General features: G+C 38.6%; 2 protein-coding genes across 3 annotated transcripts in view; one reads left to right on the top strand and one right to left on the bottom strand.

Annotated features, from left to right (window-relative positions):
* Positions 1 to 826: 826 nt before the first annotated feature.
* Positions 827 to 6081, top strand: slc52a3-2a (solute carrier family 52 member 3-2a). Its single transcript, XM_063898496.1, has 4 exons — positions 827 to 925; positions 3468 to 4486; positions 5254 to 5377; positions 5510 to 6081. Exons 2-4 carry the CDS (start codon positions 3483 to 3485, stop codon positions 5717 to 5719), a joined length of 1338 nt encoding a protein of 445 aa, XP_063754566.1. The 5' UTR covers positions 827 to 925; positions 3468 to 3482; the 3' UTR covers positions 5720 to 6081.
* A 5085-nt stretch (positions 6082 to 11166) lies between these two features.
* The window catches only part of nfatc1 (nuclear factor of activated T cells 1), a 42430-nt gene continuing 33516 nt past the window's right edge, over positions 11167 to 20080 (bottom strand). The window contains exons 10-11 of one of the 2 annotated variants that reach the window (XM_063900121.1): positions 16327 to 16442; positions 11167 to 12645 (exon numbers count right to left, since the gene is read on the bottom strand). In XM_063900121.1, coding sequence (XP_063756191.1) covers positions 16342 to 16442 — 101 coding nt within the window. In that variant the 3' untranslated portion in view covers positions 11167 to 12645; positions 16327 to 16341. The remainder of the gene's footprint in view (positions 12646 to 16326; positions 16443 to 20080) is intronic. The other variant, XM_063900122.1, reaches the window with a different exon arrangement.

Here is a 20080-nt window from a genome sequence, read left to right as displayed (position 1 = left end):
ATACAGGTTTTTGTCTAAGAATAGATTAACAATTCACAAATTGTTAATCTATTCTTTTTACTTTTCTTTTTAGTTTCTGTTTTATCTTATTGTTGCTGTAGTTTATTAAAAATGTCTTTTACTTGTTATTTTATCATTTTCTGAAGCACATTTTTAAGAGCACTGTTGTAAAAAAGAAGTGCTACATAAAAACAATTATTGCATTATTGTTATTGTAATATTTGTATTATTCTTATATCTTTTTATTCCTCAGATAATCAATTGAATTAACACAGGTATACTCTTGGTAAATAGAAACAATGGAAAAGATTACATAAGGTTGTATAAACCCTTTTATTAAATCTAAACTGAATCAACTGATCAAACATGTAGTTGTGTAACCGGTCAGTCTAAACACTAATTTCCACCTCTGCTCCCATGATCCCCTCAGGAATCTGTATATTCTTGAATCATGGCACACATATGCCAACTGCCTCAAGGTGAGGGGTGGGGAGTGGGGATCAGAACATGTGATGTCTTTTGATGATCCTAAAAGTGACTGTCGGTGACGGTACTTTACTTTTGAGACAGTGATGGGTTAACTAAACATGTGTCATGGTTGGCTAAATGCTGCCACACCCACTGACCCCAAGGAGAGTTTAATTCCTCGGCACACACACACACACACACACACACACACACACACACACACACACACACACACACACACACACACACACACACACACACACACACACACACACACACACACACACACACACACACACACACACACACACACACACACACACACACACACACACACACACACACACACACACACACACACACACACACACACACACACACACACACACACACTGAGCACAGGACTTTGGCTTCCTCCTCTCTGCAGAAAACTTCCAGTCTCTCCACCAAACAGCATGTGAGTATCTGCGGGGGTGCATACCAATATTTCATTTAATAATACTGTATCGGTGTTTGTGCAACAGCTTATCTATGTACAGGGATGTTTATCAGCATTTCTGTGATATGATGATATTATAAGCTTCATATTTTTATGTAAGCAGCTAAAAATCATGTTTATGGCTCCAGATCAAACAGAACATTCTTATTATTTTAGCTTTGAGGACCGATTATTGTTGATCAAAGACCTCACTGCATGTACTTTCTTTCACAATAAACAATGCATGAGTCAGATGTTTTCATAGGTGATATAATAGTTACCAGTATAGTAGGTGGTCATGTTTTTGGCTGTATGCTTAGTGTTTCAATCATGTTTAACACACACCCTGCAAAAATGAAAACAACTTAACATAACTTGCATGAAATCTGGCACTTTGCATGTAAAACCTTTAGAGATGGAAAACGTACTCTTATCTAGTACTTCAGTAAAAAGTATGAGTTCTCTGTTACAACTAAAAGTTCTTCATTGCAAATGTTACTCAAGTAAAAGTACAAAGGTGTTGTCATTAAACTAAAGTTAAAGTACCGAAAGTAAAATGACTTTATTATGCAGATTGGCCCATTTCAGAATTATATGATGTGTTTTGATTATAATTATTGATGCATTAAAGTGCTTTAAATGACTCTGTATACTGCAGGGTAGATGTACTCACTAAAGTCTGATTTAAGTGTTAATTATACTTCACATCATTAATCCAAATCTGCAAAGTAACTAAAGTTATGAAATAAATGTAGTGGATTAAAAGTACACAATTGACCTCTGCATTATAGTGGAGTAGAAGTACAAAGTCACAAAACCTAAAATACAAGTATCTAAACTGAGTGCTTGAGTAAAGGTACCTAGTTACTTTACACCACTGTGAAGCTCATGTGGCAACAGAGAATCTGCACAACATAAAAGCTAGCCGTCCAGGAAAGACAGCACAGCCCACATTAATCAACTACAGGAGTGATCCACATTCTGCACTTTAACGAGTGTTGGCAGCAGTGTTTCTCATGGTAACAGATTAATCTGTGATGCTGAGTTTACCTTTGCCTTGTTGTTTTAATCATTTCAAGTCCTTGTCATTCTTTGCTGGTTTACAGCAAACCCAGACAAAGTATTTAATGTTTGACCATCAGTAGTAAAAGAAGCGTGAACAACTTTTGCATTAATCAGAAATACTGTACATACATATTTGTTGGATGCCCAAAAAACATACTTTTTAAAACAATATAATTACAAGTTAACATTTTGATTCTTTACATGTACATTCATTTTCTAAATATTTTCTAAGAAGTTTGCCTGAACAAAGTGTGTGAACCGGTACAGTTTAAAGGGGGAAATCAGTTTTGTCCTTGAAAGAGTGGCTTAACAAATAAACTGACAATGCATGCACAATTAAGAGGCCCTGTTATGCTTTGGGGGTGTTCCCTTTCCTGTAGTGTGTTATATAGGTTTTGGTGCATGTAAATGGTGCAAATGGCTAAAATCCCTACATTTCTCTCCCACTCACTCACCCCCCCCTGCCTGAAACCTGCCTCCATTGTCCAGTTTGCGACATAGTGACATCATTACGTAACTTTGAGCTTTTATTGGCTAGCGCGCCAACCCATTGTTTGTGATAGGCTTAGGGGCGGGACATCTCTAAGCGCAAGTTGCTCCTAACATTCCACAGGCCTTGTGATTAGTCTGCATGGAGAGAGACAAAAACAATGCTTCAGGAGAAAACTGTTTTCCGAACTGCTGATTTCAGAGTCTGTCTTTTTTTCAGCATTTTTAGCAAATTAGAGGTCTACAAACTAATACCCTGAGCTGTACTACAATTGGCTATGTGTGTACTCATAGTGAGAACAGCAAAACAAGATGCATGCATGGATTAATTAACAATATTTGTTATGTTTTTGAGATAACCGCCCCCTTACAGAGAGCAGAAATGTTTAAAAGACTGTCTGAATGTAAATGTTCAGCTTGAGCTAAAATGTCTGGTGTTTGTGAACAGCCATGCTAGCAGCTATGGGGTTTGTGCAAAGACACAGGCGTTCTTAAAGCTGAACATGACAACATTTAAAATATGCAATAACTTTGTTGAATATTGGTATAAATAAAGATATGTTTAAAGTGTACTACATATTGCCTTCTATAGTAAACAGTATTATAAATTGCTTTTGGAAATTGAACAGAATTAAAATGAACGATTTCCAATGTTTGTTTTTTTAAGAAATTGAACTTAAAAGGTACCAATAAAGGAATAAATAATGATGACATTACAAGAGAAGTTACATACAGTTACTCTCTTTCAACTATCTTAAAAATCCATTGGGTAATCTTGCAAAAGGAAAAGAGAAATCCCAGGCAGAGCAGGTACAGACACCACACACACTTTTAGAGGGTCATTATTGATGAGAAAGACTATGTTGATTCCGCAGCAATACCACAAATGATGGCGATAAGGTGATAACACGTCTGGGGTGAAAGTAAAGTGAAATGCTGCGTTTCCTTCCTTTCCTTCTTCTTCCAGAAACACACCTCCAACATGTCCCTCCTCACACACCTGTTGGCGTGTTTGTTCGGCATGGGTTCCTGGGTCTCCATCAACGGCCTGTGGGTGGAGCTGCCCCTGATCGTCCCCCATATCCCGGAGGGTTGGTACCTGCCCTCGTACCTCTCCATCCTCATCCAGATGGCCAACATTGGGCCTCTCTTCGTCACCCTGATGCACCGCTTCCGGCCCGGCGCCCTGAACGAAGCAGCCGTCATATATTTGATCATCGGCGTGGGCACCGTGGCGACCTTCCTGATGGGCTTCTTCTGGAAGGAGACTGTCATGGTGGCGGGGGTTCCTCGCAGTGTAGCCCTCCTGGTCTTGACGTTCTTCCTCGCAACTGTTGACTGCACTTCCTCCGTCACCTTCCTGCCCTTCATGATGCGCCTCAAGACTCAATACCTGACCACGTACTACATCGGGGAGGGGGTGAGCGGCCTGCTGCCTGCTCTGGTGGCACTGATCCAGGGGGTTGGAGTGGTCCACTGCATAAACAGCACTCAGTCTCTGAACCACACGCTGAACTCTTCCTCCACCATTGACCTTCGTGCAGAGTACCAGCCAGCTAACTTCTCTGCGGAGGTGTTTTTCTTCTTCCTCAGTGCCATGATGCTCGTGTGCCTGGTGGCGTTCCTGCTGCTAAACTACCACCCATCTGTGGCCAGGGAGCAACCCGACAGTCGATTCAACAACAGGGGGAAGGAGAAATCTCAGAGGAACAGGAAGTGGGCGGAGGAGAAGCCCATGATGGACTCATTCAGACCTGCAAACACCAAGTGCAGAAGCGGCTTCGGGACAGGGTCTTACAGCTGGGCGCAGGTGGTTTATATCTTTGGGATCCTGGCCTGGGTCAACGCCCTAACCAACGTGGTGCTCCCCTCGGTGCAATCCTACTCATGTCTGCCATACGGGAACAACGCCTACCATCTCTCAGCCACTATGGCTGCTGTGGCAAACCCTCTTGCCTGCTTCATCGCCATGTTCTTCCCTATAAGGTCAGTGTGCTCTTTCATACTTCTTTTTTTATTTTTATTAAACAAAATAATTCCATTACATTTATATTGCTCAATCTGGAAAGTTACGGTAAGTGTGAAGCTACTTTATGTTTATATTCTATACGTTTTTAAAAATGTGTTTGAATGTGGACAAACTATTTTCAACTTTAATATTATTTACAAAAATAGATATGATAATATGCATAAGATATATTTAATAACTTCACAGCACAGAATTAATAAAATTCTTCTAGGTTTCATTGCAAAAGGTATATGCCTTGAAGGAAACAAGTCTGAAATATTTTCATAGCATTGTATTTCCTTTAGAAAGTCAGATATCTGGTATGAAGATATATCAAGTAAGATAAATGATAGCAGACTTTTTGTACATAACCCAAAAGAAGAATTAGTTTGTTTGGATGAGAATGTGCTCATTAAAAAAGTGCACGTAGGTCTCTGAAAACAACCATTTTATCTTGTTCTATTTTTATTATCGATTAACCTGCCTTTATATATATCAGTTTTTTAATCAATGAGTAGTTTTGTACAGGTTCTTGTGAGCCCAATGTACAACCAATAGATCGAAAAATGAAAATACTTGCCACTTGATCAATTAGATACTAACAATTGCAGCCCTTCGCTCATTCGGCAGCAAACCCTATTTAAAACTAAAAAACTAAACTTAAACTTTTTTTTTTCCTTTTTAGCGTGTCCATTTTTAGTTTAGATCTGTGACATTTTAAAACATTCCAAACGTGTGGTTTCAGATCCCTATTTTTAATGGGAGTTCTCACAGTGACCGGAAGTGGAGTTGGAGCTTACATAATGGCCATGGCGGTGCTGAGCCCATGCCCACTGCTGGTTAACATAACGTCAGGAGGTGTCATTATTGTGAGTCAAGCTTCATGGACACAATTACCCCCCTTTAACTTCCTAATATGTGTGTGTGAATGTAACTAAAACACATAGGCATTCAAAGAGTACTTATTAGGTTTCAATCTCACCTCTGCTCTCCCTCCACAGGTGTTGGCCTGGATCCTGTTTGTCCTCACTCTGTCCTATGTGAAGGTGATCATCGGTGTGATCCTGCGCGACGAGGGCCACAGCGCCCTGGTGTGGTGTGGGGCTGTAGTGCAGCTGGGCTCTCTGCTGGGGGCTGTCACCATGATTCCAGTGGTCAACGTGTACTACTTCTTTTCATCAGGGGACCCATGCAACACAAAATGTCCCTAAGTGAAGACGTCATGAGAAGAGAGTGCAGGCGGATTCAGTAAAGAAACATCCTTCCAAGATACTCAATGGAGGCAATCTTTGAATGTTTTTCTTTCTTTTTATTAACATGATTTACTTACTTTGAAACATCTGAATTTCCCATTTAAGTACAGTGGCCGACAAAGCAAGCATAAATAAGTTATATGCCTTACATATTTTACCGTAGACAAGAGAAGTTTGCAGATGTAATGAAGACACTCAAAAACTCTTTTCAACTTAGTGTATACAAAGTATACAAATGTAGTAATATTAATATCTGTTAGAATGTATCTGTTTCGATAATAAAAAGGCTGTATTGAAATAAATGATCATTTTCAAGCATGCACAGTATTGTTTTTTCCTCATATTTTTTTGTTATCATAAGAGACAACATTACAATATAAATATATCATTTCAACATCACTCAAATATTTGGCTTGACACAAACTGGAAAATCAGGTATCATAACATATTCTTTTTTTTTCTCCCTAAAGACAAAGTTATTATATAAAGCTAAATAACGTCTAAATAGAACATATTTGGGCGGATTATAAGGAAAACACATATTCTTATAGTCAGATGGCACAAAGGTATGAGACAGACATAATGATAATCATATGTAATATATTCAAATTAACAAGAGGCTAAGGATTTTCTCTCCCACACACTATCCCCCAACCATGAATACATCATATATAATATATGATCAAAGATGTCCCAGTTTGGGATTAATAAAGTAATTCTTATCTTATCTTATATATATATACTGGTTATAGTGTCAGAGGCGGGGCCTCGTTCATTCCTATAAGAGTTGTTCCGTGGCGCAGGAAGCTCAAAATGGTGTGACTGCAGATTTCAAATAGGGTATCTAATGTGTACATAATTTTTCTCTGAGCACCGCCTCTGATCTCCCACTCTCCGCTCATCATTTTACAACATTGAGACCCTGATCCTTTAAAATAAGGGCTATAATGGTGTTCATACCGGATGGTTTATTTAGGTGTACAAAATATATATCGACTAACAGAGGTCTCTTTCAAAATGTAATTCAATGGGAAAAGGCCCACACGACCTTACAGACTAGTAACCCGTTAGGCAAATTAGCTTTGGCTCTCTTCCTGGGGGCACACCTGAAACGTAGTGACATCACTATTAATCTCTAGCACTTCTATTGGCTAGCGCTCCAACACATTGTATGTGATAGGATAAGGGGGCAGAGACTGCCAGCTAACCAATCAGCACAGACTGAGCTCTGGTTTCAGACAGAGGGTGAAAAGAGGTGCTTCAGCACAGGCAGTATGAGAAAAATAAAAAGACCTATTTGTGTTCTTTAAAAAATGTATGTCAAAATGTTTTCAATCAAATGGTATTTTTTTTTTTTTTAGAATACAGATGAGTTTGGTTTGCAGGTTTATCAGCCTGTCTTAGGTCAAGAGGAATTTAAGGTCAAGAGGCTTTCTGTTCACACTTAAAGAAGGGAAACAGCTTCCCTTGAGTGTGGAGATAAGAGACTGGATGCACAACACTCGCAGCAGACAGCAACACTAGACTTAAAGGTACAATTATACATCTACGAGTTGTCTCATAAGACTTCCAAGCCCATTGCATTAAAGAAACTGCAATGTAAAAAAACAGGGCGATGGAGGAAGTAGCACAGATGGTTTTAAAGGCTCTCTTCTTGGCCGGATGCAGCTCCTCTCTCCCCGGACCAGACTTACTCAGCACCTTCACAGTGTGGAAGCTGCACCACATTATTATTGTTATCATCACCATCGTTATCAAGTTAGGAATACTTTCTATAACGTCGTCTTTGAAAAAGACATCAAAAAAAGACAAAACTCTGGCCAGAGCAGTAGGCACAGAAAAAGACCACACTGTGGCAGCACAAATCTCCCTGTACCTGTATTTCTTGAGCAGAGGATAAGATGTGGGGTGTATGACAGCAACATATCTCTCCAGGCAAATACAAGTCAAACTCATTGGCCCTCCGATTAGTACATACACAAACAAAAACAGGAGGACTAGTTGATGCCTGTTTGGCAGCAAACAAAGGGCACATAAATGCAAAATGGTAAACAGGTGCTGCATGTTGTGGAAGAGAGCTAAATTACAGTTCAGGATCTCAGTACTCTTCCTGGATGTGAAGGTGACCCACAGCAGTTGGACGATCACTGGCTGTCCAATGAGAAGACAAGCAATGTCGATCAGTCCGAGAAGCACGGGATGATATGGTCCGAACATACAGGGGAACTCATGTTGGCTGTGGTTGCCTGTGGCCAGATGTGTACAAGGATGACATTATCTGTATCTGTTCATCCAACAAAATGATATGTACCATATATGTATTCATATAGAAGACTGGACATAGTTAACAAAGGAAATGATCAATTTATAACCTGATATATGAATGCAATGCTGTTTTTGTGCCTTTAAAGCCTGAAATTGATTTCATATGTGGCCATATTATTTTCATACTATAATTTTAACTATCCAAACCCCACCACCACCATCCCTATTGCACTTTTACACAACTGAATTTGCTATTAAACTTGTGGCTGACAGATATTGAATATACATATCAACTGACATACACTGCAATATCGTTTCCTTCAATATTTAACACGTTAAGCAAAAATGACAGGATCCAAGCTTCATTTTGTTGCTGTGGTTTGAAAGAAACACAGTCGGGAATAGACAGCAGCCTGTGACTAAAGAATTAAGCTAAACATTTAAAAAAGGTGAATTAAATAAGTGATATAAATCGAAATTTGTGCTTTTCCCAAAAAGTGTTTGGATGGACATTATTACCTGAGATATTGCTGGATGGCTCCCCTATGTCACCACGCATATTTCCAGAGCTAAAAAAACATCAGAAAGAAGCTGCGGATGGAGGAAACTGTAAGTGACCGTGTGTTTATGTTTTAATATAAAATAATTAAAAGAACAAAATAGTGAGAACAAGATTCTTAAGGGTCTGACATTTTGCCCAAATATTATTTCTACTTATTCTATGAAATACACCAATACAAAATAAATACATCCTTTTCACAGTAGTAGAATGTATTTATGAGAACGAGACCAAATAAAGCCGATCATTAAATAAAATGAAGAAAAATAGTGCTTGGTTTTTAAAATAATAGTAATTTGTGAGTGAAAATAGCATCAGAATAACAGCAACATACTTATTTATACATTTCCTTGATTTTCAAAAGAAACTTAATGAAATAAATGTTTGTATATTTAGATTCTGTGTAGGTTTTTATTTCAAATTTGAAAACGTGTTCGGTCTCCGTAACAACATATTAGCAGATATGGTCAACATTGAAATTAAGATTGGATATTAACCACCTACAGTTACATTTAGCTGTCAATAAATCCTACAGTTAGTAACAATTTTACATCTAACACTTATGAAGACAGAGCTTACCAGGTGTGTTCAGCAACTTCTCCAGTTACCAAAGAATGACCTGCAAAATTTCTGACTGACAGTAAAAATCACACCTGATTTTCCTAATGGACCTACTGTATGACAGGTGTGAGGCAGACATGCAAAACCAACAAACTGTGAACCTGTCACGTCATGATTTCCATAACAGCACGAGTTTCTGGCTGTGACATAATACGATATTGAGAAATAAATATGTTTGTCAGCAATGAACCACTCAATGTTTAACAAACCAGAAGGAATCCTGCAGACCACAGGGTGTCAGTGTGCACCGTAACATCCACCAAGGCAGTGGGGAGGCCTATAAGACTGATATCACATCATAAAAAACGTTTGTGAAATAGTTTCTTCATTTCTGTGCTACATGTGCAGTTTTCAATATAATTTTTTTAACGCTTTTACAGAGTCAGTCATTTCTCTTGTGTGTTTGAATGAGATTGACTGTGCAACAACAGGATTCAGAATTCCCAAGAGTGGACTAAAACATCTACAGTAGCACACTTTGTATCAACATTTGTTTAGAGTGTGAATAACTACTACAGCATACCTTGTCGTCTTAAACTGTGAAAGCACCCTATAGTGTGAGATTTATCAGCGTGTGATGTGTTTTGTTTTAAATAATAAGAATATTTAAAAGCTGACTCTTACCTTGCTTTGTATGCTATATGTAGCATGCAAAATAACTGGTATAGGGCTTTAACATAAACTCCTGCCTGGGGCAGCTGGGACTCCGACCCAGGAACAAATGGACATTTGTTTGTAATTATCATTTTCTGTCTCTGTATTTGGGAAAACATGAAATGGATTTAAATTCTGATATCGGTGATAGATACATACATCACGTAACCTAAAGGGATAAATATTGACTGTAATACGGGTTGTGAAGATCCCTCCACACCACTAGGGGTTCGGTTCTGGCTTTGTGCCTCCTGTTGCAGGTTCCAGTGGGGTGGGGCCGGCATTGGCTGATGAGATGCACCTGGGCCCGGTGCTTCTAAAAAATAGAACATCAAATTTCTCCCAGCACTGTCATTACTCTTGCACACTCCCTGTGTGAGTTTCACATTGCGGCTGTGTTTGCTTATAGGATATATGCATTCTGCTGGTGTTAGGAGCAGTGGGCTGCCATTATGCACGGAGCCCGGGGAGCAGGGAACTGTGCCTTCCTCAGGGACCTCTCTGTCACTTGGTCTTTCGGGGACTTGAACCAGTGACCTTCCAGTTCCCAAGCCAAGTCCCTATGGACTTTGCCTCCACCGCCTGTTTGTGCTTTTGTAAATAAATGATGGTTATACATTCATAACCCTCTTCTCAACTCCCAGGCATTGAAAGAAACAAGTTGATGATGTCATTCTGCATAATTAGCCATGTGCTTCTGTTTGTTGCAGGGAGAGTGTGTTGGAAACATTTAGTGAAATCTTTTTCTTAGATTGGGGTCCAGTAATGGTCCATTGAAATAATGGAACTTTGTTTTCAGGATAATGGAAAGTTGGATAAATGGGCTTTCGTTCTAAAGGGCCAGCTTTTTAGACTGGGGTCAAATAAAGGGCCATTGGGCTATGGGCTTTTATTTACTTTCTAATATGAAGTTGCACAAATGGCACCTTAGGTCCAATGGGACACTTTTTGTTTTTTCGGTCCAATAATGGGCCCTCGAAATTAGGGACATCTGCATTTAGGAAAATGGGAATGCGCCATCAGAATAATGACTGTTTGTTTTCAGGATAAAGTGGCGGCAGACAAATAAGGTTTTTGTCAAATTGGGACATTTCTTGGAGAGCAGAATAATAAAGGGCCATCAGAATGCGCAGTTGGACAAATGGGCAGTTTTTTAGATTGGGGTCAAATAATGCGCCATTGGAATATGGGTTTCTATGTTCAGTATTATTGGAAGTTGCACAAATGGCATTTTTGGTCCAATGGGACATTTTTCTGGATTGAGGTCCTGTAATAGGCCCTAGGAGTAATGGAAAGATTATTCAGATACAAGAGATGAAGCTTATTTATTGACAAATACACAAAATAAGTCACAAAGCAGAATAACGAGTTGTAGACTTATAATAACCCCCTCTGTAAACGTATCAGTATGGCTTCAGTTATAAGGATTAAGACTCATAAATACATGTAAAAACTTGAAACTAAGTGTGTAAGCTCATTAAGTTTTACTAAAAGAGTACAAATGAGTAGATAAACCACATTATGTAGGTAACCATGTAAAAGAGGCTGTAAGATTAACATGAATAAACAGAGCACATGCTACGACAATGAATATGAAAATACAAAAACCCGAAAGAATTTTATATTCGTATTGCTGTTTGTGTTAAGTATTCTTTGGATGAGAGAGTTCTTTGAGAGACTACAGGCAGATTGCATAGCTTCAGGGGTAAAGTACAACTGAGATGATTTTTTCTTTGATAAAAAACAGAAAAGTGTACTCCAGAGATCATGTTGTTTTCAAGTGTAAAAATAACTCAATATTCTTTAACTACACAAAAAGAAATAATTCCTGGTTAAATGATCATCTGTAGAGTACTGTCATTGTTATTAAGTGACTTAATAAACTATAACTAAGTCCAGACCACAGGTTAAGTGCTAATTGTTGGTTTTAAATACACAAAATGTATTCAATTGTGTTAACCTTGACGCCATGCTTACAACCAAATGCTAACCAAATATAATTTAAAGTGAAACCATGCAGCTTTTGTAAATAAAAACGTAAAGTTGAAAATATGACAAATGAAAAGTAACCTTTAATCAATTTAACACTCAGGTGTTTCATTGCTACAGCTTCTCCTAGTCTGGTACGACTGGTATAGCTTTTGGTGGCTCTTCTCTATTTGTGCTACTGTTAAACTTTCTTTTGTCATTACTTTACCATGACCATTTGTCGCAACTTTTCAGGAAAAGTAACATTATCTTTATAAATTCTTTCAAGTTGAAGGTGTGACACCAAACTAAGGCCACGTCTTCGTGTTTCCAGTCAAAAAGGCACTTCTCTTTTAAATTGTCCCTCTGTAAAGCCAGATATGCAAACTGAAGCATGGCAGATACTGTATATACAAATAACATAACTCATAGGCACTGAATCATTTACAAACTGCAGCAAAAAAGACATGTAAAAATGTTTTGGTCCTCTAAAAGCATACTTTGCTCTGGGGTGGCAGCTGTGATTGCTATACTCAATTTACAAAAAAGTCATTCATGTGCTAATTTCTGAGTAAAGGCATTATATATATGAAAAACAAGGCACACATTGGACCCTGGTCATCTGGACATTTACATTTGTTCTCTTTGCATTTTCTTTGGATGCTTTTCTGCACGCTGTAGTCCAAGCATGAAAAGCACAATGTCAAATCTTGTTTGGTGTTTCCCTTTATTTTTTACTCCTGTGTCAGTTTGGTGGGAAACTACGCGTGGCTGTGGACAGAGATGCTCGACAGGTCGTTCCTGATGATCTCGTTGACTGTGGATGAAAAGAGAGAAAAAGGATGGTGAGTATGTACGACCTCCACGTGGAGTAAAGTCACGTTGAGCATGTACAGTACACATAATAAACTTCCAGCTACGGATAGGTTAACACTGTTTGTTTGTTTTTTACTTAAAGGAGTGATTTTTTCAACCAGTTTTCAGTTTAACCAACTTAATATTGCATTTATGTGTGGGCATAAAAAAATCCTGTGGAAAGGAGCATATGATTTTGGGCGTTTACTTGCCAGAAAAGGCATCAGACATCTAATACAATCTATTGCAGTATGAAGCCTCATGCAGACCCAGATACAAAGATTTTTATTAATCACCACTCAATACAATATATAGACATACATTCACATTCATATATAAGTTACTAACTTTATAATTATAGTGCTTGATGTCCAAATTCAGTTTTAGTTTATATTGTCTTACATTGTCAAACCACATAATAGTGAGATGCTTCTTTTTGATGTCATTTTTCCTTTACTAACCTTTTTTGACATATGAATCTTGAGTGTAAGTTTACAAGTATACTGTATTTGGGCATTGTGTATATATGTATATCTCCTAGCTTGTGTTCTTATCATGAAGACAAGCTAGGAGTTTGCAACTGTAGCCATATAGTTTTCATATTTGAAATCCAAACTATCTCTTCAGATGAGCCTTTTAAACTGAACAAGTTTCAATATCTATTAGAAATGGATATACCTTCCACATGAACAATATATTGAATTTGACTTTTAACAAAAAGAAGCTGTAAATACACATGTAAACCGATGCTGATGTTAGCAAAGATGCTAATTTACTCATAGAGCAGACAGGGAGGAAAGTTAGCATTTGTTTGAAGTTTCTGACCAAATCGTTGTCCAATAATAACTCTCCTTTTAGTCCTGTTTTGGGAAACAAATGTTGTTCTTAAGTTGATAAATGCTCGACTTTGATAACCGTCTAACTTTGCTGGTTAGCCATTTGCTAGCGAGCAGGTAGTGTACAGGGGGTTTATCAGATTATCATATCAGCGGTGAGGCAGAAGAAACACATTGAAGTCACAAATTGTAACACCAAAACCATAACCTGAAATATTAGGCATTTATTTTTTTGGAATACAAACATATAGGATAGCTTTAAATAGGCATTTTCAGCACACAATGCTCTGAGGTCTGTAGATAGTGTTTCTCCTCTGAGCCAAACTAATAGAATCACTGTATCTGATTTCCCCAGACCATTTTTTTGGTTGTGTCAAGAGAGATGATGCAACCTCCTGCTGTCTCTAAAGGATCCAGGTGCACTTGTTTATGTGTTTTTATCAGCTGTGCTCTTTAGCTGATGGATGGGGGGAAAGTGGGGATCCAAGAGCAACAGAGCAGAATAACTGAAGCTGAACCAGGACAAATCTAAAATATCAAAGTACTGATAAAAGAAAAAAGGACAAATCTTGTTTTTTTCAAACACTAAAGGGATTTAGCGAGCTCATTTTTCAAAACAGTTCTTATCTGTGAACTCATTTATTACTTTTAGAGATAGTCTCCACGTTTCCTGCCTCTCTAATCAGCCTCCAGGTTCAGATCAGGCCCGTTTTTCTCAGCTCTTACAGGGATGAGAAATGCGAGAGGGGAAGGGGGAACACCCCTGGCTGGATCCGGCCTCTGGGAAACAGAGCCAGCAGGGCTGGGGAAGGAATTCCCTCGGACTGGACGTGGCCTTGGAAACCTGACATTTCCCTCCACACAATGGAAATGCTTCTCTTTTTTTTAAGTGTTTATTTTCATCAGCAGCCTTTCCCTCAGTGACCCAGCACTGGCACAGCAGCTTCCTACCAGAAATACCACTCGCTTCCTATAACGAAAAAATATGACGGGTGTACGTGCCTCGTGAAAAGTGGAGGAGGCTGCCATGGGGAAGGAAAACAAAACATCACAAGTGTGTCATCGTTACCTTAAAAAAATATCTCAGAAGCAGGTCAGAGTAACACAAAGTGAAAGTGTGGCTGCACAAAAACAAATCAGCCGGCACAGAGCGATACACACTCGTCTAGACATGAACTTAATGTGTTGGCTGGCTGATTGACGGCTATTTATACAACAGGAAGATCTCTGGAGAGGTTTGATAAAGAGCAGCGGGTATCTGGCATGACTGTGTGACAGAAACACGTTGAAGCTATTATGCGACTATGAAGACAGAGTGAGATTCACAGCAATATGTCTTTGTGGAGAACTTGGCAGGGTGGGAGATATTCATTCATTTTATTCAGGTGCTCTGAATCACTTCCTGTTGATTCAGAAGGGGGCTAAAAAATGCCTCATCATCCCTGATTAAGCGTTTATTCTCAAGGCTACAAACTACAGAAAAAACTAAAAAATGTTCATGTCAATTTTGAGTTAAATACCCTGTCTGTTTTCCTCTAAATTCAACAAATGTTAGCATTAAATTGTGCCTCATTTGCATATTTAAACATACAGTAACAAACAAATGAGCAGTATGAAAAATAACTGTCTCAGTGTATGAGGATTCATATTGATTCATATTAGAGTGATTTTAACCATATGGAGCTGTATTGTTTATACATATGTCTAGTTAGTTTTCTCTATATTGGATCATATTTTTTGTAATCCAAAAAGTAATAGCACATAACTTTCCAGTTGTATAAGACATCATTCATAACCTTAATTATTACACACTTGATTCCTTAATTATGGTTTGAATGTATTTGATGTATTGCTGTTGAGAGTATTTCTGGTTTATTGAGTGAGACAAAGAGCATTGAGTCCTTTGCAAGACAGACACTTTTTCCTTGAATTTCTGCCAAAATAATCTCTGCTAGTTTGTCATCCTACACAAATTGAGCTTTATTAATAAATGATATGATACTAGTATCAGGTTTTTCAAGATCGTTGCTTGTATACTAAAATAGAAGGTAAGAAAAGTTGTTTGTGTTGCCTTGAGATAAAACATGCAAAGACACTGGTTTTGATCTTCATTTTTGCTCTGTAATGTACATTATGGATACATGGTTTAACCCATATCTATGAGTTCATTGGAGAGAACAAAAACTGAAATGTTATTGACTAAATTCAACCTACACCCTCCTTTAGCTTTAAGCTACAGTTTGAACAGCAGCCTTAAAATGGTTTATATGTTTGTTTTGCTGACAGTATTTTCCACAGACATTTTGGCCTTTGTTAAAATGGTCTCTGCTCATGGCTGTTTTGTCATCCAACACAAAAGCATTTTTGACTATTGAAAGATTTCAAACACGTTTGAGATCTTTACAAGTTGATATTGCTTGTATACTCAGCAGAATGTAGAACAAAACGACTTAAAAACTAACCTGAAAAATAAAAGATGCAAAGTCACTGGTTTTGACCTTTTTTAGCTGTGTAACATTCATCATAGATTATTGGGTAGACCCATCTGTTAGAGTAGTGAGAGGTCTGACATGAATGAATGAAACCTAAACTCTCTTTAGCTTTAAGCTACAGTCTGAGCAGAATCAATAGAAACTCTGTTAGCACAATGATTACAATGGTTCATATTTCTGTGTTTATGGTAATGCTACATGTTTTCTGAACTAGCTCATCATAAGGACACTGCCGCCAGAGGCTATGTGAATGTGAGAATATGACCAATATCATCAAGAAGACATAGTTGAACCAGAATAAATAAACAGTCTAACCTCATCTCCACCCTCCTACAGCGGGTCGTTCTGCTGCCATGTGTGCTCTTCCCGGCCCAGACTGAACTGACTGACCTCCTCTCTTCTATTTGATCTGGCTTTGACCTTCTGCGCATCTGGAGGTGGAAGGATATAATCTTTGAGTTCAAAATCCTCAAGGGGACGTTATTAAAACCACTTCTCTATGCGCACATCCAGCCCGGATGTCGATTGTAAATCTAGGACATGAAGACATTGTCAGACCTCAGCATCACCTGACAGTAGCTATCAAAATCACGGCTGAATTATGGCTTTCAGATATTTTTCCTTATGCGTCATAATATGCTATATGTTGTGGAATAGCTCTCATGTGATAATGAAAGAATAAAAGACAGAATTCAGCAGTTTATCGAGACCTGAAACAAAGAAAGGCAGTAACCCTGTTGTCTTTGACGCCTCTGAGGCCACAACATTCACTGTTTACGTGTCTGTTGCCATGGCCCACTTTTCATTGTGCCGCCACATTTGAACTGGAGGATCTAATTGAAAACAAAACAAAAAAAGTCGATCTATTGATCTCTAAGTGTGTTTACAACAAAGTCCTAAAAATAGTACCAGCACCGGAGTGACATCTGTGTCATGCGGTCACATGGATCTGCGTCACACGCAGTGGAGTGACAGAGAGGCTGCAAACATGCTAACACCACCTGAGCGGGGGAGTCAACTCTGGGCCACCATTCAGAAAAACACCTCAGAAGATTTGATTTGAATTCGAAAAAAACAACTTTCTTTTTAATGTAATCCAAGTATTCCTAAAGGATATCTGTTATTGTACAAACAGTAATATTAAATTGATATGATAAATATAGTTTTAGAAAGTCTCAATTCAAGGTACATTTGGTATCTAATGTAGAGGTTTCCATCATATCACATGATAGCGGCACCTGGAAGATTGTTGACATCCTTGGATCTTTATACACATGCTCTTTTTCTAACATGTGTACTGTCTATAGTGTAGATTCATTACCTTTTCAATTTTAAGAGACTGGGTAAACGACCTGTCCTCTGTTCTCTTTCCAGAGGTTTCCCCATTAATTGTTGGGTATCTTGGGAGTTTTTCCTTGTACACTGCAGGAGTCTAAGGACAGAGGGTTTGGTGCTGTACTCACTATAAAGCCCCCTGAGACAAATGTGCAATTTGTTATATTGGGCTTCATAAATCAAGTTTCATAGAAATGTAATTGATTCATCTTCATCAGAGGATTTAGAGTCCTCAGTTGTTTTACAAATGTTCAATATTTCTCTACAGGACTTCTCATTATGATTGATGATTGTAAGGACTACAGGTTTGACCTGATAAAGGGACCTTTGAAGTGAGATGGTTTATCAACTGCTGTTTCTAAAGTCAATTCAAATGTTTTTTTGGTTTTTTTTAACAACATGGCCAAAAAGTATTTCACTAACCAAGAAAAGGGGACATTCACAATCAATATGAATGATATCTAAGCCTTTTAGAAGTAAAAAAAATCTACAATCCTGTGTCATCTGAGCAAACTCCATCTACTGAGGAAGACCATGGGACCTGAATAAAAGTCCCAGAACTGCTGCTACATGGAAATGGTGATGGGATTGCTACTAAACAAACAAAACTAATAATCCGAACAGCAATTATTGTGATGTGTGCCTTGCTAAAGAACTTTGAGCTGCACCCTGTGCATGAATAGTGCTATACAAATAAAGCTTGTTATTATTATTATTATTATTCAGACTTTACAGTTATGCATGTTCCTGGAAGGTGGGGTTGGATATGAAGTAATCCAATAACTGGTTTCCTGTCCCATGGAGCACCACAGTAGCTGCAGCAGCCTGATACACCTCCGGCTCTGAGACAAAGGAAACCCCCGACAAAACGAGGAACTCTCGAACAATTATCAGGACACCACTGTTTGCCTCATTAAGGACTGAATGCATCAGTGTGATCCGGCCTGTTATAACACAATACTGCACACAATCTCTCTGAATATCAGGGACAGGAGCTGAGACAATGAGAGAAAAAAGCTGGGGAGGAGGGAGAAAACAACAAAAACCCCAGTCCCCCTCCCCGTTTACCGCCACGTCAAGTCCCGACCACAAGCCACGAGATGTTCTTGGCCCTCATAATGAGGCTCCTACTGGGTTACTGCAGGCCGGTCCCTTAGAGCAAATCTGAAGTTCAGCAAACACTCTGCCAAGCCTCTCCTTAAACCAGGTATTATAATTATTTAAAGTGAAACTGTCTGTGGACAATTGCTTTTTGGAAACGTTGTAGGCTTGAATAAACTAGATTAATAGAAATGGAGAAGCGAAATATAACTGTAATAAAAATGTTCTTTCAGACTGGAAGAAAAACAGAAAGCTCAGTGTGGTCAGAAAAATGTTAAGAACGTGTTTAAATGTGTCATTCACTTTCCATCTCTTGTACAATTGTCAATCATATTATTTGGTTATATTATCATTTTCTCTGTTGTATCCATGTGTTTGTTAAAGAGGCCCTGTTGTGCCCTTTTGGGGTTTGACCTTTCCTGAAGTGTGATGTAGTATGTGGTATTAGTGCATCTAAATGGTCTGCAACGGCTGAAATCCCAGAGGGAGATTCTCTCCTACACATTTGAACATGAAAATGAGCATATGTCCTCTTTAACTAAAATGTAAATAAATACCATAATTGAGCCACTACTCCGTTCAGTTGTTTATAATTTCAGGCCTGTTGCATTGCATTATATCATACTTGTGTTTTTTAAACAACAAGATAATAAAAAGAATAGTTGATCAATAACAAATGTGACCAGATGTGTTAAGTCCGACTTGAAATGCTACATGTTATTGCTAACTATAGCTTCTTTTTGAAAGTTGTGGCTGCAAGTTATTTGAGGAAGTATGTGAGTTTTCCTTTATAATCAGTTTCAGGCAGAGCCTTCCCACAAATGTACTCCCAAATACCTTTCCTATGATCATGTGAAGTCTCTGCTCATCAATCCTACTGTTCTGACATCTAACAAGGCCACAACACGCCATAAAAAAGCCAATCGTAATGTTATTTGGCTCACACTTGACTTCAGAATGCACATTTTGCTCATGTTACCTCACCGCTGAGTAAAGTCTCCGGCACACTACTGTGCAGCATAACGTATGGCTTTGGCCCCCTCTTCCAGACTCTCTGAGCCAGAGGGAAGCATGCAATCCTCTGAAGTCAGCAAGTTTTATGGCAGCGTGGCCGGACTTCATCTCTGGCAGCCTCAGCAGTGCTGGACTTCAGACTGAGCACCCTGCAGCCTCAACCTCCGGCCTGAAGCCAGACATGGAGTCAGACTTTCCATGAGCAGACAAGTTTGTAGGCTCCCGGGGGACGAGGCGAAAAATCAGAAGGGGGATCCTGACTTATCAAAAGGGCTATTGGCTCTGACTACACACAATGGGGAAACAACAAAGCTCGGGTGGGACCTCAATATGTTACTTTCATAGTTACCTCAAATGTACTACTGCTACGTCAGAGGTGGGCAAACACTCATGCATTTAATATTTGTTTTAAATTATTTCAAAACCAAATCAATTTGCCCTCGGCAAACTGAAACATATTTTGCATTTGTATTCCGAGTTGACCAATCACGTTTGAGCAAGCTTTGGCTAAATGCAGATAAACAGTTGATGTGAAAAGCCAAAATGCAATCTCCAACCTCATTTTAGTGTTTTTTAGGGGAAAGTTATCTTGTAACTGTAAAAAATCCTCTTGCAGATG

This window comes from Eleginops maclovinus, chromosome 13, assembly GCF_036324505.1.
Source record: "Eleginops maclovinus isolate JMC-PN-2008 ecotype Puerto Natales chromosome 13, JC_Emac_rtc_rv5, whole genome shotgun sequence".
Classification (NCBI taxonomy): Eukaryota; Metazoa; Chordata; class Actinopteri; order Perciformes; family Eleginopidae; genus Eleginops; species Eleginops maclovinus.
The sequence above is the reverse complement of the archived record's forward strand: the minus strand, read 5'-3'. Positions and strand labels throughout refer to the sequence as shown.